The sequence below is a fragment of the Buceros rhinoceros genome, unplaced genomic scaffold (genome assembly GCF_000710305.1).
Source record: "Buceros rhinoceros silvestris isolate BGI_N320 unplaced genomic scaffold, ASM71030v1 scaffold11907, whole genome shotgun sequence".
Lineage (NCBI taxonomy): Eukaryota > Metazoa > Chordata > Aves > Bucerotiformes > Bucerotidae > Buceros > Buceros rhinoceros.
Window position 1 is genome coordinate 41,125 of NW_010421619.1, and position 20,452 is coordinate 61,576.

Consider the following 20,452-nt stretch of genomic DNA (forward strand, 5'->3'; position numbering starts at 1 on the left):
CTGCACCCTCCGGCTGCCAAATGCCTGCTGCGTACAAATTCCTACAGCGTAAGGAAGGAGAAGGAGCCAGGGAAATGGGGATGAAAATTTTTTTGACAATTTGGAGTCAATAAAGACTTCCTCCCTGATGAGAAGAGCAGCCAGAAATGTCTAGTCTGAATTCAAGAGACTACTTTGTAGGGTCATAAGATGTCACAGCTGCTGGGTCATCATCCTTTGGAGAATTTAAATCTCTACTAAGCAGAAATGTTGTTCTGCTCAAGGAAGTGGTAGGTCTGTTGGAAGCTCACAGTGGAAGTTTGTTTCTATCTATCTGAGGGAGTCAAGACTCAAGAAATCTCTAAACCTGCAATCTTATGTAAATGAGATGCTTCATGGAATAGGATCCTGTACCATTCCTGTTGCTGCTGAAGACCGGAGGCACTTTTTAAGCAAGCAGCCTGTGCACTCAGACAGCAATAAACCTCATGAACATTTTCACCACTTTTAAGGGTCTGTAGCAGTTCCGAGAACATCATGTTTAGTGGCAATAACTGAGAAAGCAAGAGAAACCCTCTTGTGGCCTGTGGAGTTAAGGATTTCATTTCTTTGTCACCTCTTTGATGCAAATGGGTCACTGCAGATGAATAGCCACCCACCCGTCCTCTCTCTCTCTTCTTTCCCCAGGGATCATGGCTGAAGCAGGTGCTCCAACTCACGTGCAAGGTGAATCACCCAAGGTTGTCTCTCTAGATAGGCATGTGCTGTATGATCTGTGCCTCTCACTGGGTGACTTGCCAGTCCCTGGGGGTATTGCACAGATCGCTCCATGGGTTTATTTTAGGTCAGCAGCCCTCTGTACTGTTGGATATGAGCACCGGTCCCTTTCTCCCTCCCTTCCCCCTGGGAGGGCACTGATCACACCTTTACCCATGCCCCTCAACCCTCCCCCAGAACCTCCTTGCTTTCAGGAATTTGATGACAAACATTCATCTAGCATGAAAGAGAGAGACAGCTGATTTCCAAGGGCAAAAAGCCTTGGTTTCTTTGGCACCAAAAAGTAAAGAAATATTCCTAAGTTGCCTAGCTCTAGAGGCTTCAGAAGGGAACTGCTGTCGCACATGCTGCTGTAATGCATTGCTATGATGGGCCTTAAACAGCCTTAAAAGCTGTTAACCATCCCAAAGCTGCTCCCTGTGTCAAAAGGATGAGAAGCCAAATAGTCTTTATAGCTCCCATCGATCAGTTTGTCCGCGTTGTTTTTGGCAAACCAGCAGTCAACTTCCTGTTGGCCGTTGTAGATCCTCCTCTGCTTCCACACAACAGGAATGAGCCGGCCCTTCACGCTGAGGGTATTTGTAAGGTTTGGCTTTAATGCTTCAGTTTGGTTCTGACCAACCTGCTGATGACTTGTATTTAGGGATTCCTGCAGCAGTTTAACCTCGTGGTTCAAGAACTGACCTGCAAGGCAAGATAAAAGAGAGTCCATAACCAGCTGCCTTGTGACTCTAAATTGGTCGTTTGGTCTCTTTTAACAGGCCGTGTTTTGAGGATTCTTAGCCTATGAGATTATAGAAGGGCTGCTCTGCAATAGTGGGATGAATCTAGCTCCTGCGATTCTTCTCTAAATCTTACAAACTTAGAGATTAGGATAAAACTGTTTTTCTTTTTTTTTTCACTGGTCAAGATGCATTGGCTGAGTTAAAGACCTTTTTCAATAGTAAGTTCCCTTCTGTGGACCATGGGTAGAGGATAATAACCCATCAGTGCCCATCAGCAAGCAGAAAGAAGATCTAGGCCTGAAGCTCCACGTGCTCTTCCCTTGCCTTCTTGGGAGCAAGCTCTTAGGTCAAACCTAAGCGTGGATTTAGCAGTTTGTGCACGCAAGTGGCCTGAATCAAAACCCCCATTCCTGAGGGGTCATCTCCTTCTTCACCTGGGGATGTCTGAATGTCACAGAAACTATGGCTTCAGTCTTAGGGTTCTGCACTTGTACATGGCCATAAACATCGCTACCTCTTGTTGGCTGAACGAACCCAACCATCTAGTCATTCTCTTCTACCTAGTTGCTCTCAAATGCGGGCATGGATCTTCTTTCATGTCACATTTGAAAGAAAGGGGCCATAAAAAGTACCAGTGTTTCTTGATCTCAGTCAGGCTCGGTTCTGCAAGAACAGACCCTCTGGACATGTGCAAGTGCAGTACTTGAAGGCCAAGCCAATGATCTCTGGCGATGTGCTAGCTGTGTGTCTAGAGCTCTCTTTTCAGAACCAGATCTCAGCTGACCATCGTCTCTGCCTAGAGTCAGACCCTGCTTTGCTGTGTTCCTGAGAGCATGTTAACAGCTGGGCTGTTCTGAATTAAGACTTCTGTTAGAGAACCTCTTGTTGGTGCCTTATTCAGGGTTCTTGTGCAGTATTTGGTTTCTCTCTCTGTATTGGGAGCACCAAGCATGTATATTCTATATTCTAATTCTGTATTAAACAGTCATAAAAAGGGTGGAAATGTGAGAAACAGGCTCAGCCTTGTAGCGGAGATAGTGGGAGATAGGGCATACAGAAGAAGATGGAAGAGGAGTTTGGGATACTAGCAACAGAGAAGTTGTTTGAGAGTGGAAGTAAAAACCTCACCTAGTAATTTAATCTGCCTCATTCATTAACTCCTGTCTCTGCCCTTTAAAACTGTTTGGAAGGGTCATTTTTGTCTGGTTTACAGCTCTGAACCCAAGAACCTGTTACCTACCCAGTAGCCCATGGGAGTCAGAAGAGAGGCCTTTACTGTTAGAGATATAGAACCCCAGGTGATTCCTCTGATATGGGGCCGGCTTCTTGTAATGGTGGATGAGGATGACAAAGCTGATTGTGTCTCTTATTGTCACCGTGACGTTGGAATTGGCAGAGATGGACACCTCGAGGCTTTTGCTTTGCACAACTGCACTCCGATCACAGGACAGAAGAAGTCTTTCCCCATCATCCAGGATGATTCTTTTGGGTGTGATCTCTAGGTAGGATCTCTCTGGCTTATTGCTGAGGATAGTGATGGTGCTGAAGTAAGTCCGATGCTTCTTGTGGCCGTTGGGTGGTGCAGGAGCTCCAATTAATTGTCCATTCACAGTTACACCTTGCAGGAAAGTAATCAATAAATGAAAGCTGGAACCAAGAATAGGTCTGTAGTCTCAAAGATACAAGCCTTGCAACGGAGGACATGCAGATTCACTATCTTGTGCTCGATTTTTTCACCTACCAGTATTCAAAACATCTTATAACTGAAACCTTATACAAAGCACCTAAATTTACCCAGGCTCTGAAATACTGGCCTTCCCTGGAGACAGGTGTCCCCAGCCCCACCATTGTGTACACAGTGCTACAGGATAGGATCAGCTGCTCCTCGGCACTGCCGCTTCCTAAACTCCAACCAACCTTAGACCTCCCTGTGACAAAGACAACGATGTGTGAGGATGTTAAGCCACATAATCAAGTATTTATCTCCCTGACTGCTATAGCTTGACCAACCATGGTATGACTTACCTAGATCACCTCTCTGTTGATGTGTAACTCAAACCTGGGCAAACATACCAGCTCTTGGAGGACTAAGAAAAGCTGCTGGCAAGCTTGCTCTTCCTCCTATCACCAACCGGCACAGGGATTGAACTTCTAGGAAGAGGACCTGAGTGTGTTTGAATGTCCCTCTCTACCTGACTCCTAAGATGAGAATTAGCCTGGGAAGCCACAGAGTAAGGGTTACCCCCTTGGTGGACGTACTAAAAACTGAGCAGGACCTGTAGAGGGAGTAGCCTGATCTGCAACAGCCTGAGGCAAAGTTCTTGAACCTCTTCAGGTGGCAGCGTAGGAAATTCAGGTTCTCTTTGTGTCACTGCAGAAAGACCCTGAACCCTGCACTCCCAATGGGTTATTTCCAGCTTCACCAGTGCTACCCTTCCCACTTCTCTCAGTTTTGCCCCACAAGAACCACTTTAGAGTAGTCTAAAGTGCAGATCCCACTGAGTCAAGTAAAGCCTAGATGTCCACAGGAAGATTTCCAATCATTTTGATGATTTTTGTGACTTGCTGTCCATAAGACATCGTCTTACTTCCCCTGGGCCTCCAAACAGCTACTAGATAGTAACAGTAAAGGAGGAGGCTTGTTGCTAACACAAGCTCGATCCAAGCCATCAACACTGAGATGAAACATCTCCATATCCCATCATTTCCAGGGGGATGTCTCACTTCTGTCTTCATAAGATTCAACTTGCTAATGTTGCGGAGTCTGCTTTCCTCTGCTTTCTGCATTTGAGCCACAGAATCTTTCAAGCAGTAGCACAAACACAGTCTGTGAAATAATTTTAAGGGAAATGTTGCCAGGATCTGGATCTTACTAAGGCAGGCATGAACACAGAAAGAAGGAGGCTAGACCACTGCCCCACGGAACAGAATTCTTACAGCTTTGTTGTGGAGTTGTTTATCTTCTTCGTAAAACAAGTCTGTGCATTGTCTCTGGTTTTCACACCCCTTCTTCCCACTGTTTCCCTGCTCAGGATATAATCTGCTTATTAGCTGCTCTGCTTAGAATTCCAGATCGGATCAGACCACAGTTTGGGCCCCTGGGGATCAGTCTTGGCTTGGGCAAAACAGATCCTGAATCATATGGGTTTTCTCAAGGCTGTCCTGACTCGGTGACCCCTTTGGTAGCCTCAGTGCTTGGATACTTCGCTCTGCCCTGAGCGAACAGTGCTGTAAGAGTGACGTTCCAGTAACAGAGCAATTCTGGTGAGGCCAGACCTTGCTTTTGCATGTTGTGAGTTTGTAACTAGAGGGCCAGTGAAGCTGCGCCATCAATGAAATGCTCTGTCTCTGCACTGGAAAGCTGAATACCTGGAGTAATCTCTCAACACGGAGGTGGCTGCACGGCTTCTGCAAACAGTATGGAAAACAATTACGCAAACTGTGGCTGTTGTAGCATTGGTTAAGAGCAACTCCTGGACCGTACTGGGTCTATCAATGAGGAACTGAGCTCTCCGGTCAAGCTGGACCGAAGGGGTGCAACATGGTCCTCATGCACTCTTGGCTGTTTGCATGTAATTGCTGTTCCCTTGACTCCAGTCAATGAAGACCTGAACTAGGAACGGTTTGGATACCCATAAAGGCCAGTTGTCTCTATGGTTGAGTCTACTCTGTTAACAAACCCTTCTGTGGATGAGTTGTGTATGTAACAGTGGCTGGGCCAACTCCTTGCTTAGGCTTGCTGTGAATTTACCCATAAGCTATGATAAAGTTGGAGGTCACTAAGTGCAAGTGAACAGTTTACCTCCCCTTCTAATCCAGGTGATTAGAGCCAGAAAACTGGGGTACACCAATTTTCCATCGTTTGGCCAGAACGTAACCTTTTCTAATTTCCTGCCACTTCCTTGCCTAGTGTTGTTGCTACAGAGCTGGCCTGGCACCTCAGCTCTCCTCCAGATGCCACTGCTTTGCTTGGCTGCTCACCAGATTCCTTATGGTCAGAGACCAGCCGGAGAATGTCCCCTGGTTCTCCGTCAATATTGAAGCAGACAGAGAACTTGTTGGAGGGAAAATCGATGACAAAGTGAGGGTCTCCATCCGCTGAGAAGACATGGAAAAAGAGACAAATGTGAGGGACTTACACCAAACTGCAGTGACCAAGAACATAAAAACCTGGTTTTCAAAGTGTGTTTGTCCCTGTTTTTTTTCTAAGACCTCCTAGTTTGTTGTTTCTAGAGGGTCAGATGGAGTTTGCCAGGAAATGGCACATTTTGGTTTATTTTCCACAGAGATAATTCTATTTTGTTTTGTTTTTCTCACAGAAGAGGTTGAGTTTTCAATGAAAACTCAAAACCCAAAGCAGCCCAGGTGAAAATAAGCATATTCTCTTCCCAGAATACAATCTCAGTGATTTATGGGAATTGTCAAGCGGGTGTTTATACTCCTCCATACACTGCTGGGAGGCCACATCTCCCATAGCATGCAAAAATATATTCTTTAACCAAGGATAGCTGCATGAGCACGCCTCACACTGAACCTTCCTCACCCACGATACCAGATTGGAGCTGTCGACAGATTCTAAACAATCCCAAGACCTTAATTTTTCAGCAATCCTTGACCTATCATGGACTATAAGATAACTGTTATTAATAATAAGACAAGCCAAACCCCCAGTTTTTAAGGTAAATTTGACCTTATCCAGTGAAATTCAAGTCTAAATTCTTAATCTGGGCTTATTCTTCAGTGTTTAATGTATGAAAAGGGTCTGAAGTAGAGGTGCAGAACCAACAAGGCAATAGCAAAACACTACAGAATTGTCTTGATTTTTTTCCTTCACCAACACTTTTTCTGTTTCACCTCCATTGCTTCATAAAATATTTTTTCACTAGTTTAGTAATGAGAAAACATGCTTCCTACTCTCCCCTTATCTACAGAAGTCTCAGACACGAGGATCGAGTGTGGTACATCATCTGCCTTGCTGTTTCCTCACACTTCTCGTTACTGATCCGTATTTTATTTTTTGTTTTCATTTTCCTCCCTACTCTGCAGGTCTAGTAAATAGGATTTTGGCTGATCCATCAGGATGGTTATACCACAGTGTCACCACAGCGTCACCACAGCTTCTGAGGTTTCCATAAATCAACCGCTATTATTTAGAATTATTAAAGGCATGAGAACAGGCACTGACCTGAAGTTTTGGAGATTTTAATTCTTTGTTTATCTTGCTGTCTTCGTATACCTAGAAGTGGGGAGGGAAGACTGTTACAATTACTTATTGAGCCATAGTACAATAGTGTTCCCAAAATATTACTCAGCAAGATCACGGTGCATATTCCTGCAGCTACTTGAAGCTTAATTTAACATACCAATTTTTCTTCAGTAGGTTTCTTCAGCGAAGCAAGTGCTTCCAGAGGATGAGTCAGGTGCCTGAAAAGTTTGCTCAAGGCCACCCAGCCCACAATTTGCAAAATCAATAGGAAAACCTCAGCTTTCTGTTTACTACCTCTCGGTTTGCTGCGTAGATCATCCCTGTTGCCAAAGTCAGCCATGAGACATTACCTGTGCAGAAAGACACTTTCTTACCTCCACATGGCTATTTTTCCCTCATACCTGGTGGTGCCTTGTGTCCCTGCAAGCTCTGCAACTTCTCGCCAATGCCATCAGTAGAAGGGCTGATAAACTCCTGCTGAGATGGTTCTGAATGGACCCCAGCCTCTCTCATCTTCAGAACAGTGAAGGGGGTGACAAAATTGTAAGCCAGGGCCATTGACTTGGCTTTCTCCATCAAATAGTCTTTTTCCTGATTGTCATCACTCTTCAACCGGGAGTTAAGCAATTCCTTGATGGTGAGGTAACTCCACACCCTCTCGATGTAATTTTTATCACCTTTCCCATCTTCCAGGCCGGGGACACCTCTGATGTCATTTCTGCTTGGCAGGTCGATAGCCACATCTGTTTTGAGGAGGATGTACTTCTTGGAGTTGCTAGCAGTCACCTCCACGTGGAGACTATCTGAGGTGTGGTTGATGAGTTTGCCAGCTATTATAATTTCAGAGCCATTGAAGTAGTTAGGGAAGAAGTTCTGGGTGACTTGCTCCACATTGTCTTTGGGGTAATCCACACGGATGTCAGAGAGAAGGGGCGTTCCTATTTCATCATAAAACCTTCAACAAAGACACGTATCTGATCATTAGTACTGTTCATCCAAGTGTATGCAGGCACTCTTGAACTTATACACGGCCAAAGGTACAGTCAAATATGGCTCCTAAGACGTTCAGGAGCAGTTAGAGGTACCAGGCCACAGATTTAGCTACTGCATCCCCTGTAACTGGGCCCAGGGAGGTGGCAGAGTCTCTGCCCTTAGAGATTTTCAAAACTTGAGTAGACAAGGCCCTGAGGAACCTTGCCTATACTTAACGTAGCTCTCTGCTGAGCAGAAGGCTCAGATTACATGACCTCCAGAGGTCCCTTTCAACCACAATTAAGCTCTGCCTCATTATTTTAGTTTTCAGTGTTTCTTAGCCATCTAAACAGAGTTCTCTTAAGAAAGTACCAAAGTTTTCCGGCATGATCTGGCAGTCACCTACCTTCCACTATGACTGAAGAGCTCTGCAAGGAGATATTTGTGACCAGTTTGCTTTAGAGGGCCTGTCCATCGAAGGTAAATTCTTGGCTTCTCAGGCTCACAGAAGGCAACCTAGTTATTTCCAAATGTGCTTTGAAGAGATGCTGTTACCCACAGTTTTCTACTGGTATTATGCATGGTATTCCAGAGCCAGAAACTGCAAGACCAAGATGCCAGGCCCCCCGAAGCTGGAGAGTATCTGAACCAAAGCTCCTGTAACACCGGAAGAGCCCTAAATAATACAATTTGGGATGGTCAGCGTGGGACAGGTTTTCTGAGGGTCAGAGGAGAAAGAAAATCAAGAATGAATCTCTCTATGCCCCCATTCATAAGGACACTTCCAAGAAATGGAGGAATCCTAACCACTAAACACAGGAGGACCGGCAGAAGAGAACTCACTGCTGCCTTGTCGCTGACTTTCTGTTGGAGCAAGCCGTGACTCCTGTGGAACCAGCAGGTTTAACCCTATCACGCTTTATTACCATGACCTCCCATACCTCTGAGAACACTTTGCACTGGACAGGTCAGAATGCCTTTACAAGGGGTCAAGGACTGAAGATTACAGCACTGTTTTCCCCGCAGCAATGTGCTTTTGATGGATCTTCCCGAGCTGATCCAAGAACACCATATTTCCCATTTAAATGCCAGACGCTCTGCAAGTCATTTGAGTCTAATTTGGTAAATAAACAAAGAACTGGCCTCAACCCTTTTTTAATCCAGGCTGCATTTATTTTTCACATCTGCTTGAACAGATTGTCTGGAAGCTAGAGTCACATTTTCTGTTTTATTCTCTCTCCAAGAAAACCCAAAGCCTGAATTTTGGTTGGCTTTATTTTAAACTCTCTGAGCACTCAGCATCTTTGACACAGGGACCTCAGTGTGTTTTAAAACATGAGTTAATTAAACCTGAGGGCTTTCCATGAGGTAATTCCAGAGGTATAACAAACAGTAGAAAATACAACCTGTCTTACAGTACAATGCGGGGAAGTATCTGTGTAAAAATACAACCCACTGACCACAAAAATCAGAAATCATTTTGGCACACATGTAGATATCCCCTCCAACAGAGATTTGACATGGCCTCCAGCAAGTGATTGTGCTTTTCTGTATAAACTTGGCACCAGATGAGTTTGCCGTTGCTGAGCTTGACAAACAGTGAGCTGTGTGTCAGATGGCGGTGTTGGAAGGAGCACTCGCGGTGCCCCGTTTCTGTGGCCCAATCAATCAGAACATCCTTCGTTTGCCAGGGAATGCCACTTGATGCCCAAAATGCATGTTCTAAGAAGCAAATGGCATGGGCAAAGTGGCAGATGGATCTACAAAATCCAGTTTAATAGGAAGACACTCTTGTCTGTGCATAACCGCTGCAGAAAGAAAAGCTCTAGTGGGAGGTGCATGGTCTCCTTGCTCCAGATGAATTAGACACTAGCTAGACAAGAGGTCTCTGTTTGATAACTGTCTGGTTTAGGTTTCTGTGATTTTGGGAATGAAAACCAAACATTTTTGCCTGGAAGTCCTGACACGCTGCCTGACATTTGGGACAGAGCTGTGGTTCAGATACCTTCTTGCAGTTCCTCTCTAGGGTCTCCTGCTGGACTACAGTTCCCTGATGACAGAAGAGGAACATAATCTCTGGTCCTACTGAATGATGAGGATTACAGGAACCTTCTTAGGAGTTTGGGTCAAAAAGAATGAGGGAATGAAGCGACTACATGATCATCCCAGGAAGGACCTTTGTGTATTTTTCAAAGTCCAGTATGTTGGAGTTTGGGCATGAGGTTATCTTCTTCAAAAAGCAAAGAAATTATTTTCTGCCTCAAACTGAGATCTCCATTCCTGAGCCCCTCCGTGCTGTTTATGTTTATGTTTGTCAATATGAAGCTACCGATGCCTCCTTACCTCCCTCTGTCCACCTGTGGAGAGGTGTCACTCACGCCTCCCACTTCTCCAGGTTTAAATGCCCATAGCAACTATCTGAGTTAGGGAAACACACACTTTTTCTGGGGGAGTTGGGAAGCTCCAGTACGGTTCAGGGGGTCTTCTAGGAAGGAGGCAATTTCTGGGTAGGCATCCTCAGTATCTGAGCATACTCCGCCTCTCTCACCCATGGCTGAGCCTCAGCGAAACTCCCATCTCTTGTGATGTCTCCTTAGAGGATTTTTCCTTCCCAAAACCCTTGCCCAGAGAACTCAATGCAGATATAAGCACAGAAAAAGCAGAACAAACCCTTTAAGGAGACTAGCTGCATCCTCATCCTCCTGGAAATGCCTCGTCATGCCGCAGTTCTCTAGTGCCATCCTCTCCAGCAGCTTGTGGTCCACATCATTGCCAATGCCGATGGTGAAGAGGCAGAATTTATCATGGATGGCATCCTTGGTGTTGCTGAGGATTTTGGCTGACTGCGTTTCCCCAACAGTGGGCCTCCCATCCGTGAGGAAGATGATCAGAGAGACGCTCCTGGCATCGACGTCATTCTGAGCGATGTAATCATTTAGCAGCTTTGCACCGGTCTGGATAGCACCGTTAATGTTAGTCCCTGGGAAGGTACCAAAACGATTAGCTCATTCCTCTAAGAGTGGTACAAATAATTTCCTTAACCTCACTTTAGTATGATGACAGCACCTCAATTCCTTTTCTCCCCATGAGGTTGCACTAACCCTTTAACTCAGTTCTGCTCCATTATTCAGCACCCATTTGGGATAGGTGTTTATATTCTTATGAATTGAATTAAAAATTGCAGCTTATTGTGTGAAACTGCTGTATCCTTGAAAGTCTCAATGGACAATAGTCAGCTGTGGTAAGCAGAGTCACAGCACGTACCATATCCTGCTGGTACGTACAAAGCCAGTTAAACTTGTTAGAGACTCTCCCAGATGGCATCTGAACTGGGAAAACAAGTTCTGCTCATTTTGTCTGAAGGGCACAAGATTTCAAGAGAGGGGAAAAAAGTCTTCCAATGGGAAAGCAAGTGATTGGGTTTGTTTTTCAAACCCCAGGGCTAATAAAGTTTAAAGGGAAGAGAAGTGGCTTTGTTAACTGAGGAGTGTGTTTTCACAAACAGGCTAGTGAAGAATGGAGCTGCCTGAAGTGGGGAGAGAGGGACAAAAGAGACCATCAGTGAGAGGATAGATGTACTTTAGAAGAATAGCCATGAAAAAGATTCAACTTTACTGCTTGCTTGGGATAAAAAAAAAGCAGGAAAATGAATACAGGTGTCTCCTTGCTCCATGTATTTTTTGTGCTTGTCAATGCAAAGAGGGATTAGTCAAGGAACCTTTGCAAGATTAGCAGGTCTGGGATAAGAACAGCCTCAGAAAAAAGCAGGTATTAAGAGCCACACCAACAGGCTGCTGGAGGTCCAGAAGGGAACTCCTAGAGAGGTAATCAGCAAGAACGTGCTAGCAGGTCTGACCATGCATCCTCTGCCTTGAAAGAGCATGCATAGCTCCAGGGACTGCAGCAAGGCAGAGGGGCTGCGACTTCTGAAAGGTCCTCACGACCCAGGCTGTGTTTTTTCACAAACTGACTTTGCACTAAAGCTCTAAATATCCTAAATACTCTCTCAGCCTCCATCCAGATCCAAACTTTCAGGAAGATTTTTTTTCCCCCCCCCGCAGAAACAAAAGAAAACCATCCCATGCGACAGATGGCAGCGCCTGTGATATAGTTGCCTTTGAAATGATGCTAAGAGCTGAAAGCTGCCTTCTGCCACGTGGGCAAATATTTAGCGCCGATATTTTGTTCCCGTTTCTTTGGTGTGTGAGTATGACACAGCGGTGTAAGTGCAGCATGTTCTTCGCGCGTGTGATCTGTGAGCCTGAGTGCCTTCACGTTTGCTGGAAGATACTCAAGCAACAGCACCTTTCTAGGGGAGCTGCAGAGTTAGTCAAAACTAAAGGACCACTGGCCGGTAGTGGAGAATCACTGCACCTTCCTGTTGAACACGAGTTAATAATTTCCTTTTACTTCTGTTCTCTGGCAGGTTCATGGGCAATCTCAGCTGGTTCCTGCACAGCTCTTTCGGCACTTCAGGAGTAAAAAGCTTTGTACTCTGAGTTTTAGTCCCACTGTTGGTAATTGTTTAACTGGGCAGAGGTCCCTTGACCACTTCCTAACACCTTCCTCTCACAATACAAACAGCACAGCAAACCATCCTGTTTGCTGGGTTTTTCCATCAGAGAGCTTCCTTTGCTAGGAGTGGTCATTGCTCAGGGGCAGCCATGGGAAGGCCCTGCCTGACCTTCAACCAGCTGTGACTGCTTGCATGACGAAGGACTTGCACAGGTCATTCTGCAGCTCCCTGCTTTCCTGGGGAGGGCTCAGCTAGGATGGACACAGCTGCCGAGGTATGTTCAGTTTTGAACCTCATTATGCTTTTTTATACTACTGTCCATAGCTTGTGGAGACCACTGAATCAAATTCAAAACCACACCTGCCCTCTGTTCTGGGGTCTTCTCCTTTCCCCTCTTCACTCCTGGCAACAGGGCACAAGTAAAAGAGGTCAAGAATTTTTTTACATGTCATTCTGGCTGCTCCTTGGTAGAGACAAGGAGACAACAGTACTAGTTGAGGAACCAGCTCTTGCAGAAGGCAATGCTACAGCCCTCACTGGGTGGTCCATCCATGGAGTTTCCAGCCCAGAACCACGTGTCTGCTTTTCACAGGCTTTCAGAAACTGCAAAAGTACTGGCCCTGTGTGTCCTTCACCAGGGAACAGTATTTATTCCTGTGTCCTCGAGAGACAACCTTGGGAACTTTCCCACTCACTAGATCAATGGGAGAATGGGCCTGACTTGGCTTCAATATGTATATCAGGTCGTATGACTAGATCTGGGGACACCTTCCTATCATGTACACTCATAAAGGCCACATATCCTTCTGCACATATCCCTGAGTGGAGGTAGGGAAGGGTCCCCTTTGTTCCACAACCCAAAGTCTTTATTGCTACACGCTACAGGACCACATTCACCACTCTCCGTTCAGTTGTAGTTAATTAAATAGCAAAACTAATCCCACTTGTGTCTCTGATCCTACCTCCAGTAGGCGACATGTTATGAATGTACTTCTTGGCATCTCTTATATTATTTGGAGTAACAGGCACCAGCCTGTCCTGCTGCCAGACCTTTATTCGGTTGGAAAAGCCAATGATATTGAAGTGGTCTTCAGGTCTTAGGTCCTGGAGAATTGTGAAGAGAGCTTCTTTGGTCTAGAAAAAGAAGAGAAAAAGAGACCAGTAGGAACAACTGTCACTGCTTTAGTGGGCAAGAATTTAATTCTTATGATGTTTACTGATCCTATGGATATTTTCACACTGACAGTCCGGCTTATGAAGATCAGGCTGTCCTTGCCTGTCTCAAGGCCTGATCTGTGGTGCTACGTGCTGTGCCAATATGAGAAAGAACAATTCTTGCCCAAAAGATCTTGCAAAGCTGTGAGACCTAATTAAGATTAAAAATCATGCATGACAATTAGGATAAATGCTCCCAGTGAGTGGGAGAACCCTGCTCTGAACTAAGAGATGGTTAATACCAAGGAGTTTGTGGAGTTCTTCTAAAGCCCTGTAGACATGCAGTAAGCTGTAAGAGGATGTAGTTAAAAGCTTCCTTCTAAATTGAAATACCTCTAAATATGTCAAGGATGTGCATGCTCTGTTCGTAATTAGGATACCAGTTGGTACCTATTTACTCCAATGAACACTTCCAGCAATTCACAAATGCTTAAACTACTATGTTTAAGTGGTTAAAATATAAAAAGAAGTCCTGACTAGTCATTACAGATTCTACCTGCTAGTCAGTTTTGCCCCATGCATGTTGTATTTCCTCCACGTGCCAACATTATATTGCTCTGCTGTTGGTCATCCTATGTAAATATATGCAACCGTATATGCATATATGCAACTGAGGAAAGCTGGTATCAAGATGAGCTCATAGCGAGAGAGGTTAAGGATCCTGCATGATGGGAAAGACAGGCCACTGAGGATAAGCCAATAGGAAGAGTGCAGATGTGTCCAGTTCTCCCCAGGGTGACCAACTTTGATTTAGCAGCCACACAGCCGTGTTTACGTGAAGACAAACTTCAGCTTAGTAAGACCAGCTGAGAGAAGATGCCCAGCCTCTGTCCATGTACACATTCCCTATATCTGGATGCAAAGCACATGGGAGGCATATGAGGCAATACCTGTAAGTAGAGGGATCAGCAGCTTCTCAGCTCTGCCCCTTCTTGACCACCATTAAGCCTTCCAAATTCCAAGGAAAGCTATGCAGGGAATTATATAGTGCACTCATCAGCATTTGAAGGCTTCTCTCATGCCTCTTAAAGAAATGTGTGAAGGGCTTGTCCAGAAATAATACAAAAGGTAATCGGCAGTGCTGGAAACCACGTATTTCTAGGCCTGATGTTGCTCTGCAAAGACAGTTTGGAAAGTAGCTCAAAGGACTGAACAAGCTGTGTCATCAGCATCCCTCTGGATTCCACATCCATGCTGATGATGCAATGATGCAACTGCAAACAAATTACCCACCAAAGAGGAATCTCTAATCCTCCCAGCCAGTGACCTGGCTTCCAGTCCATCTGGAGTTAAGGGAAATATTTCCAATTGCTTCAGACATTTTGAAGCCAGGTCTGGAGTCCTTCCCTGCCTGTTTCTGTCCTCTGCATAAACTATCTTCCCCTGTAGGGATCGCAGGGTTCATCCCTCCATTTGCTTGGCTGGAACATCGCTCCACGTCTCCATGCATTCTGTGAATGTTTCATAAATAAGAACACTAAACCAAACGCTGATGGAAGAGGCTTTTTCAACGAGGAGGGGACAACCCTGCTAGATTCACATCGGGATGCGCACCAAATAAACCTTCCAGAAGATGAGTGCCTCCCTCAAACACGAAGGTTGTCTCCCCGGTCTAACAGTCCTCAGAGAACTGGCTAAGATGAGCTAAACAGCAGTTATTTGAAGCAGAAGGGAAGGTTTTATGCTCTCTCATCTCCTCTTTAACAACAGCCTTTGTATTGTGAAAATGCATCGGTTAATAGATGACATCACCCTTCAGAAGGGCCCTCAAACACTCAGAGTCCCATTTTACAGAAGTGAAAACTGAGGCACAGACTCCTTTAGTAATGATTTCAAGGCCACAAATGGAGAACCTTCCAAGATCCGGAGTTCCCAGATCTCCATCCCGTGGACCAACCACCTCTTTCAATTGCACAGAAAGGCAAAGTAGCAATTACACGATGGAGAAAAGGACTCTTGGATTTATCCCGTGATAACAAGTGTGGCTCATGCATTTGTCCCTGCAAAAATGGGATCCAAGTAAGCAGAAAGTGAAAATGGAGAAGAAGCTTCTATCCTGTGTGAGAGTGTTCGGGTCGTCACGGCAACCTCTGCTGAAGGAAATTTGGGGCAGGATGTTAAGTCAAGAAACGAGACCACAAAAGCTCCCTATATGCAACAACCCGAACCCAGGGTAGGCAAGGGAGAGAAACAGAGATGCCTAGAAGCAAAGATTTGGAGGGAAAGTCCCCAAATCTCATTATCCTCATTACAGCTCTGATTATAATTAACATCGCTCAACCTTTCCCATTACAAAAACCTTATCAGTTTTCTGCCATTCTGTCAAACTGCACTTTTCTCAGAGAGATTTCTTGGGTCCAAACAGCTCTGTTGTTTCTGAGAACAAGGCAAGAGGAAAAATAATCTTGCTTTGGCCTTCTTGAGAGAGACTGCATCCCACCTCCAGCAAGCTCAGAAATTCCTTTTGACATTCTTGCCTGCGTTCAGTCACAAGAGAAGGTGAAACAACCCAGAGTAGTTTGATGTGCACAGCATGAAAGCGAGAACAGTAGAAGGGACCAGGAGGGAATGAAGCATTTTCCTAGGAAACACTGTACTTCCCTGCACCCTCACACCGTGGCCAAATGTGGGGCTGAGACCATCTCTCTCCCGCTCTTTCGTTCTCTCTGTCCTTTTTGTCTCATTTTTGTCACAGTTCAGTCAGTTTATCCCAGGAAGAAGTTCTGTCTTGATTCAATGCACGCACACAGCCAGCCTGCATTCTGGCGTCTCTATCATGTGCTTGCCTCTGCAACTTTGATTAAAGACCTTGAAATTCCTGTAACGTATATACACACAAACATATGTACAAGTGTGCGTGGGCGCACACGGGTTTGCTCCAAAGCAAACAGAATGAGGGAGGCCATATGGTTCATTCTCCTGTAGCTTTTACCTCATCCCCAGCAAAAACGGAGGGTGGGATTCAGCTTTCCCAGCTCAGTCATCAGAAGGCTGGGCACCGCATCTAATCCCTCTCTAGGCAGGGGAAAACACCTCCAGAGAGTAATCCATCCCATCTGTTTTGGACAGGTTTTAGGGGGCCTGAGTCATTGTCTGGAAGTGCCTGTCTCCAAGAGGCTGCGCAGCTCAACTGCAGAGAAGGTGGGACTCACCTCAAGACCTGATCCTGCCCAGTGCTGAGCACTACTAGTGGAGCCAGAAGGAGCTGGACTGGCTCCCCACCTCTCCCAGTCTGCTCTGGATTTCCTGGCTCATCCCATGAGTTTCCATCTCTTCTCCCAGCCCATAAGGACTTCTAGGTTTATCCTAGACTGCAGGGTGCAAACATACGCTTTGCTACCAATACTCCTCGCCTATAAATAGGCTGCGAGAGAGACGTGACTTCCCTCCGACCGGCTGGATGTGATTCAGGAGCTGGCAGGCAAAAGGGACTCTAAGGGTGGAGAATACTTGGTAAAAGTGAACTGCTTGAAATCCTGAAGCACCCAGCTGTGACTGAGTGCTCCTGGTGCCCAGCCCTCTTCTCCAGCTTCCACCAGCCCCCGGGCAAGGATTTGCAAAACTCTTTGTGCAGAGAGTGCCTGGCAGCCGCTCCAGCCAGGACATGGCAGCAGGTTTCTCATCCTGGCCTTGTAAGGCTGCAGCTGGAACTTCTCCTGGCTCTGAGGAGCTAAGGCTGCCATGGGATTCCCAAGCTGCTCTGCTGCTGCTGAGGGGGTCTTTGCACTTCCACTCCTGCTAAAGGTGCTCTCCTGCAAATCAAAATTAACCCTTTCTTCCCTAGTGAGGGCTGGTTTGCTCCTCCATGCTGTGCATGTGTCGCTCGTCTGTTCTTGGGATAAGCTGGGCACAGCTCTAGCCCACTCACACTGAGGAACACCAGTTTAAGGGTCCAGCACCTTTGTGCAAGGTGCTGTAAGGTGAAACACTTCTCCCTACATGTTTGCTTGGATAGATGCGTGGAGGGTGGAGCAAGAACTAAAGGAGAGGATGTCAGGAAGTAGCAATATGAAACAGCAGGAAAAAAATACCCGTTTTGCCATTTGGGAATGGTTTACAGCTGTCAAAGACAAGTTTTAAATGAGGATTTAAGGAGGGTAACTCAGTGGAGGAAGATTCCTCCATTTCCCCCAAATTAGAGTGGATGAAATTGAGCTGAAAGCTGTAGACTGAATTGCCGCTCCAGCACATTTGAGTGGAGAAGCTGTGCTGGTAAGTGAGCTATCAGCACAGCTGGAACCTAGGGCTTGAATCTGCCACCTCCCAGGCTACAAAATACCAATCCTCAAGTCTGGAGCAGAAAAGTCACGGACTACAGCTGAAGTGGGATGACCCTGGCTGCCAGGGAGTGATCACAGGTTTTTGTCTGTGCTTCAGAAATGATGAGAAGCTGCAGATGGGCTCACACTCTCTAAATGACTGGTCTACAGACAGCATCTTCTCAAGCTTACAAGGTCAGAGACAAGCAGCTCCCAGCCACTGCTCTGGCCTTTGTTGTCAACTCCACACTGACACCTGGACATGCAACACAACTGCTGTTTTTCGGGTTCTTGTTTACTAAGGGCCCTGCATCACAGCCAGGATGATTTGAGGCTTTGTGACCCCCAGCAGCAGCAGGAAAAGAACTCTCTCGCTACACTCTACACTCTAGTTCAGCTGTGAATTGTCACTTTGTACCTGGTCCTTGGGGCTAGCTCTGACAGACTTCACTTTGCTTAAATGCTGGCGGAGCAAAGCATGGGAAAAGACATGCTCCCATGGGAGAGCTGAGAGCTTTCAGCCCTTACTTGTGTCAAAGAGCTCCCTCAGGGACATCTGCGCTGACGTCAGACCATCTGGGTACCTTTTAGGAGGTCCCCATGACATTTCTGCCACAGTCTCTTGGTTGTTTGAGGAGCAGGGTGAGGGCGAAGCCTGGCTACTCTGAAAGCTGTGCGGCTCAAAGGGAGACAATGTGTGGTTGTTAGATGCTGTGGCATTGCCAGCCATGGGCCCTGCTATGAAGCAAGAGGGGAATTCAAGCACCTCATTATAATGCGTGTCCCAAGCCCACGTATTCACACTTTCCACTGCCTAGGAGCACTTGTAAGTGCTTCATCCTAGGCTCACATCCTCTGTGCAACTTTAATGCCAGTCTATTAAAAAAAAATTAAATCAAAAGACTTTCAGTTCATGCTGAATCCAGTTCTGTGTGAGGAGTGGGTCCCTGCAGCACCATAGGGTAACTCAGCACGTCTTGGAAACGGCCTCCAGATGCAGAGGGAGCTCTCCCAGCACCCTCCCCACCAGTGCCTCTGAGCTCACTTGGCAAACCTCGGCTGCACCCTGCACGCCCAAACACAGCTGCTGTCTGCCCTCGCAACAGCTGGGCAGCGAGACACCGACACCAGTGACACGGCCCCTTCCCAGCGCCAGCCAGCACCGGGGAACCGCGTGGGCTCGAGATCAGTCAGTCTAAAGAGCAGGGCTAGCAGAGAGGAAAGCATTCACAGCCCAGGCTGTTGCGAAGCGGCGCCCATCACCTGAAAGAGATGCACGAGGACAGTCTGCAGAGAGCAGACAAGGGAGCAACTGCAACCACATGCTGAAGGGTGCCACGGCTACAAGACAGTATTTCAGTAGTCTCTACTTTGTCCTTTCAGACGTGCTGTGAGGACCTTATATGACAAGGAGGCTAAGGCATAAGATGTAAGCTCAAAATAAATAAGGAGCCCATAGCTTTGTCTGGTAATTTGTCTGTGCAGAGAAGAGCTCAGAAACTGGACCTCCTATGTCGAGAAGGAGAAAAGTACAAGTAAATATGTTGCTTGCCAAAACACTGCAAGGAAGCAAAGGGAGAGAAGACAGAAGAGCTCCCCCCTCCCCTTCAACATCCTCTATGCTTCATATCTTCCCCTTTCATTCATATCCATTTCTCCTTCATGACCTTCATATCTCTCCCTTTCCAAACACAGGTCCACAGCCAACTTCTCCAAGCCACAACTTCCATATGTGGTCAAATCTGCCCACAGTCTCTCACAGGGATCAATACTGTGACTTAAGGCAAGGCCGGCCTCAAAGTCACACCTGAACTGGTGCTATCGAGGTCAGACAAGGCACTGCCACAGGCTTGGTTTGGGATCCAGTAGCCAAAAGCGGGCTTTAACCCTGAAGTGTATCCTTAGATTTTTTTTTACCTTCCTCCATCCCCCTCTTGGGGAGGACAATCTGCCCTTTCTTCCTCTCCCTGCAGTCCAGGGACTGCAGTTCACCCTCTGCCTGTCAATATATCTTTGTGCTTTCTTCCCGGCAGACACTGATCACGTAACCAAGGAAAACCCCTTCACAGTTCTGAACAACAAGCATTTTGTTTTACACTGACACTGGCTGTGACGGGAAGGACTTTGGTTGTAGAGCTGTGGATAATAAAGATCTGTCTCCAGTCCGTGGTCCAGTCTCTCCTGCCTGAGCATCACAGATCCCTTGCTAGTAACTCGAACATCGCTGACTCCCTACATGGCCTTAGAAAAGATTGCTTTGTAGTTTCCTGGTCTGCAAAAGGAATAGACTCCATCACTTTGAGCAACTGTTTCTATTGCCCTTTCTGGAGAAGATTTCCTACTTAACGTGGAATAAATCCCTCAGATCCACTTTCAGCCAGGGCATTTAAGCACTAGGTTTCTGCTCAGTGTAAGATAATATCATCTTCAAGGACGTGCACAAGTATAGCTACCCATTGGGGTAACTCACTTCTCTAGCACCCAGCGGCATGGTGAGGATAAATACATGAAAAACTGCAAGATGATGTGATTTCTCGGGAACTGGAGTTTCCTGTGCCCAGAGTGCAGGGTAGATGCTCAGTCTTTGCAATCTCATTGCAGTGTTGAGGATATAAAAAAATGCTTGTGTGTAGTTTTAAGGAGGCAAGCTCTCAGCAGCACCAAGCATCGCTTCAACGGCATGGCACAGATTACACTGGGAGCAGTAAGCGTTTCCGTACAGTAAGTCAGAGGGAGAAGTTTGAAGGTTGCTCCACACTGAAATACCGCCCCCCCGCCCCAGCCCCCCACCCCCCCAGCCCCC

General features: G+C 46.3%; 1 protein-coding gene across 1 annotated transcript in view; it reads right to left on the reverse strand.

Moving 5' to 3' along the window:
- Window positions 1-1,141: 1,141 nt before the first annotated feature.
- ITIH5 (inter-alpha-trypsin inhibitor heavy chain family, member 5) overlaps window positions 1,142-20,452 on the reverse strand; it is a gene marked incomplete at its 5' end in the record, with an annotated part of 35,086 nt that continues 15,775 nt past the window's right edge. The window contains 7 exons of the mRNA XM_010139743.1: window positions 1,142-1,440; window positions 2,722-3,099; window positions 5,463-5,579; window positions 6,667-6,717; window positions 7,089-7,642; window positions 10,330-10,639; window positions 13,138-13,309. Of these exons, the coding sequence (XP_010138045.1) occupies window positions 1,142-1,440; window positions 2,722-3,099; window positions 5,463-5,579; window positions 6,667-6,717; window positions 7,089-7,642; window positions 10,330-10,639; window positions 13,138-13,309 (1,881 nt within the window). The remainder of the gene's footprint in view (window positions 1,441-2,721; window positions 3,100-5,462; window positions 5,580-6,666; window positions 6,718-7,088; window positions 7,643-10,329; window positions 10,640-13,137; window positions 13,310-20,452) is intronic.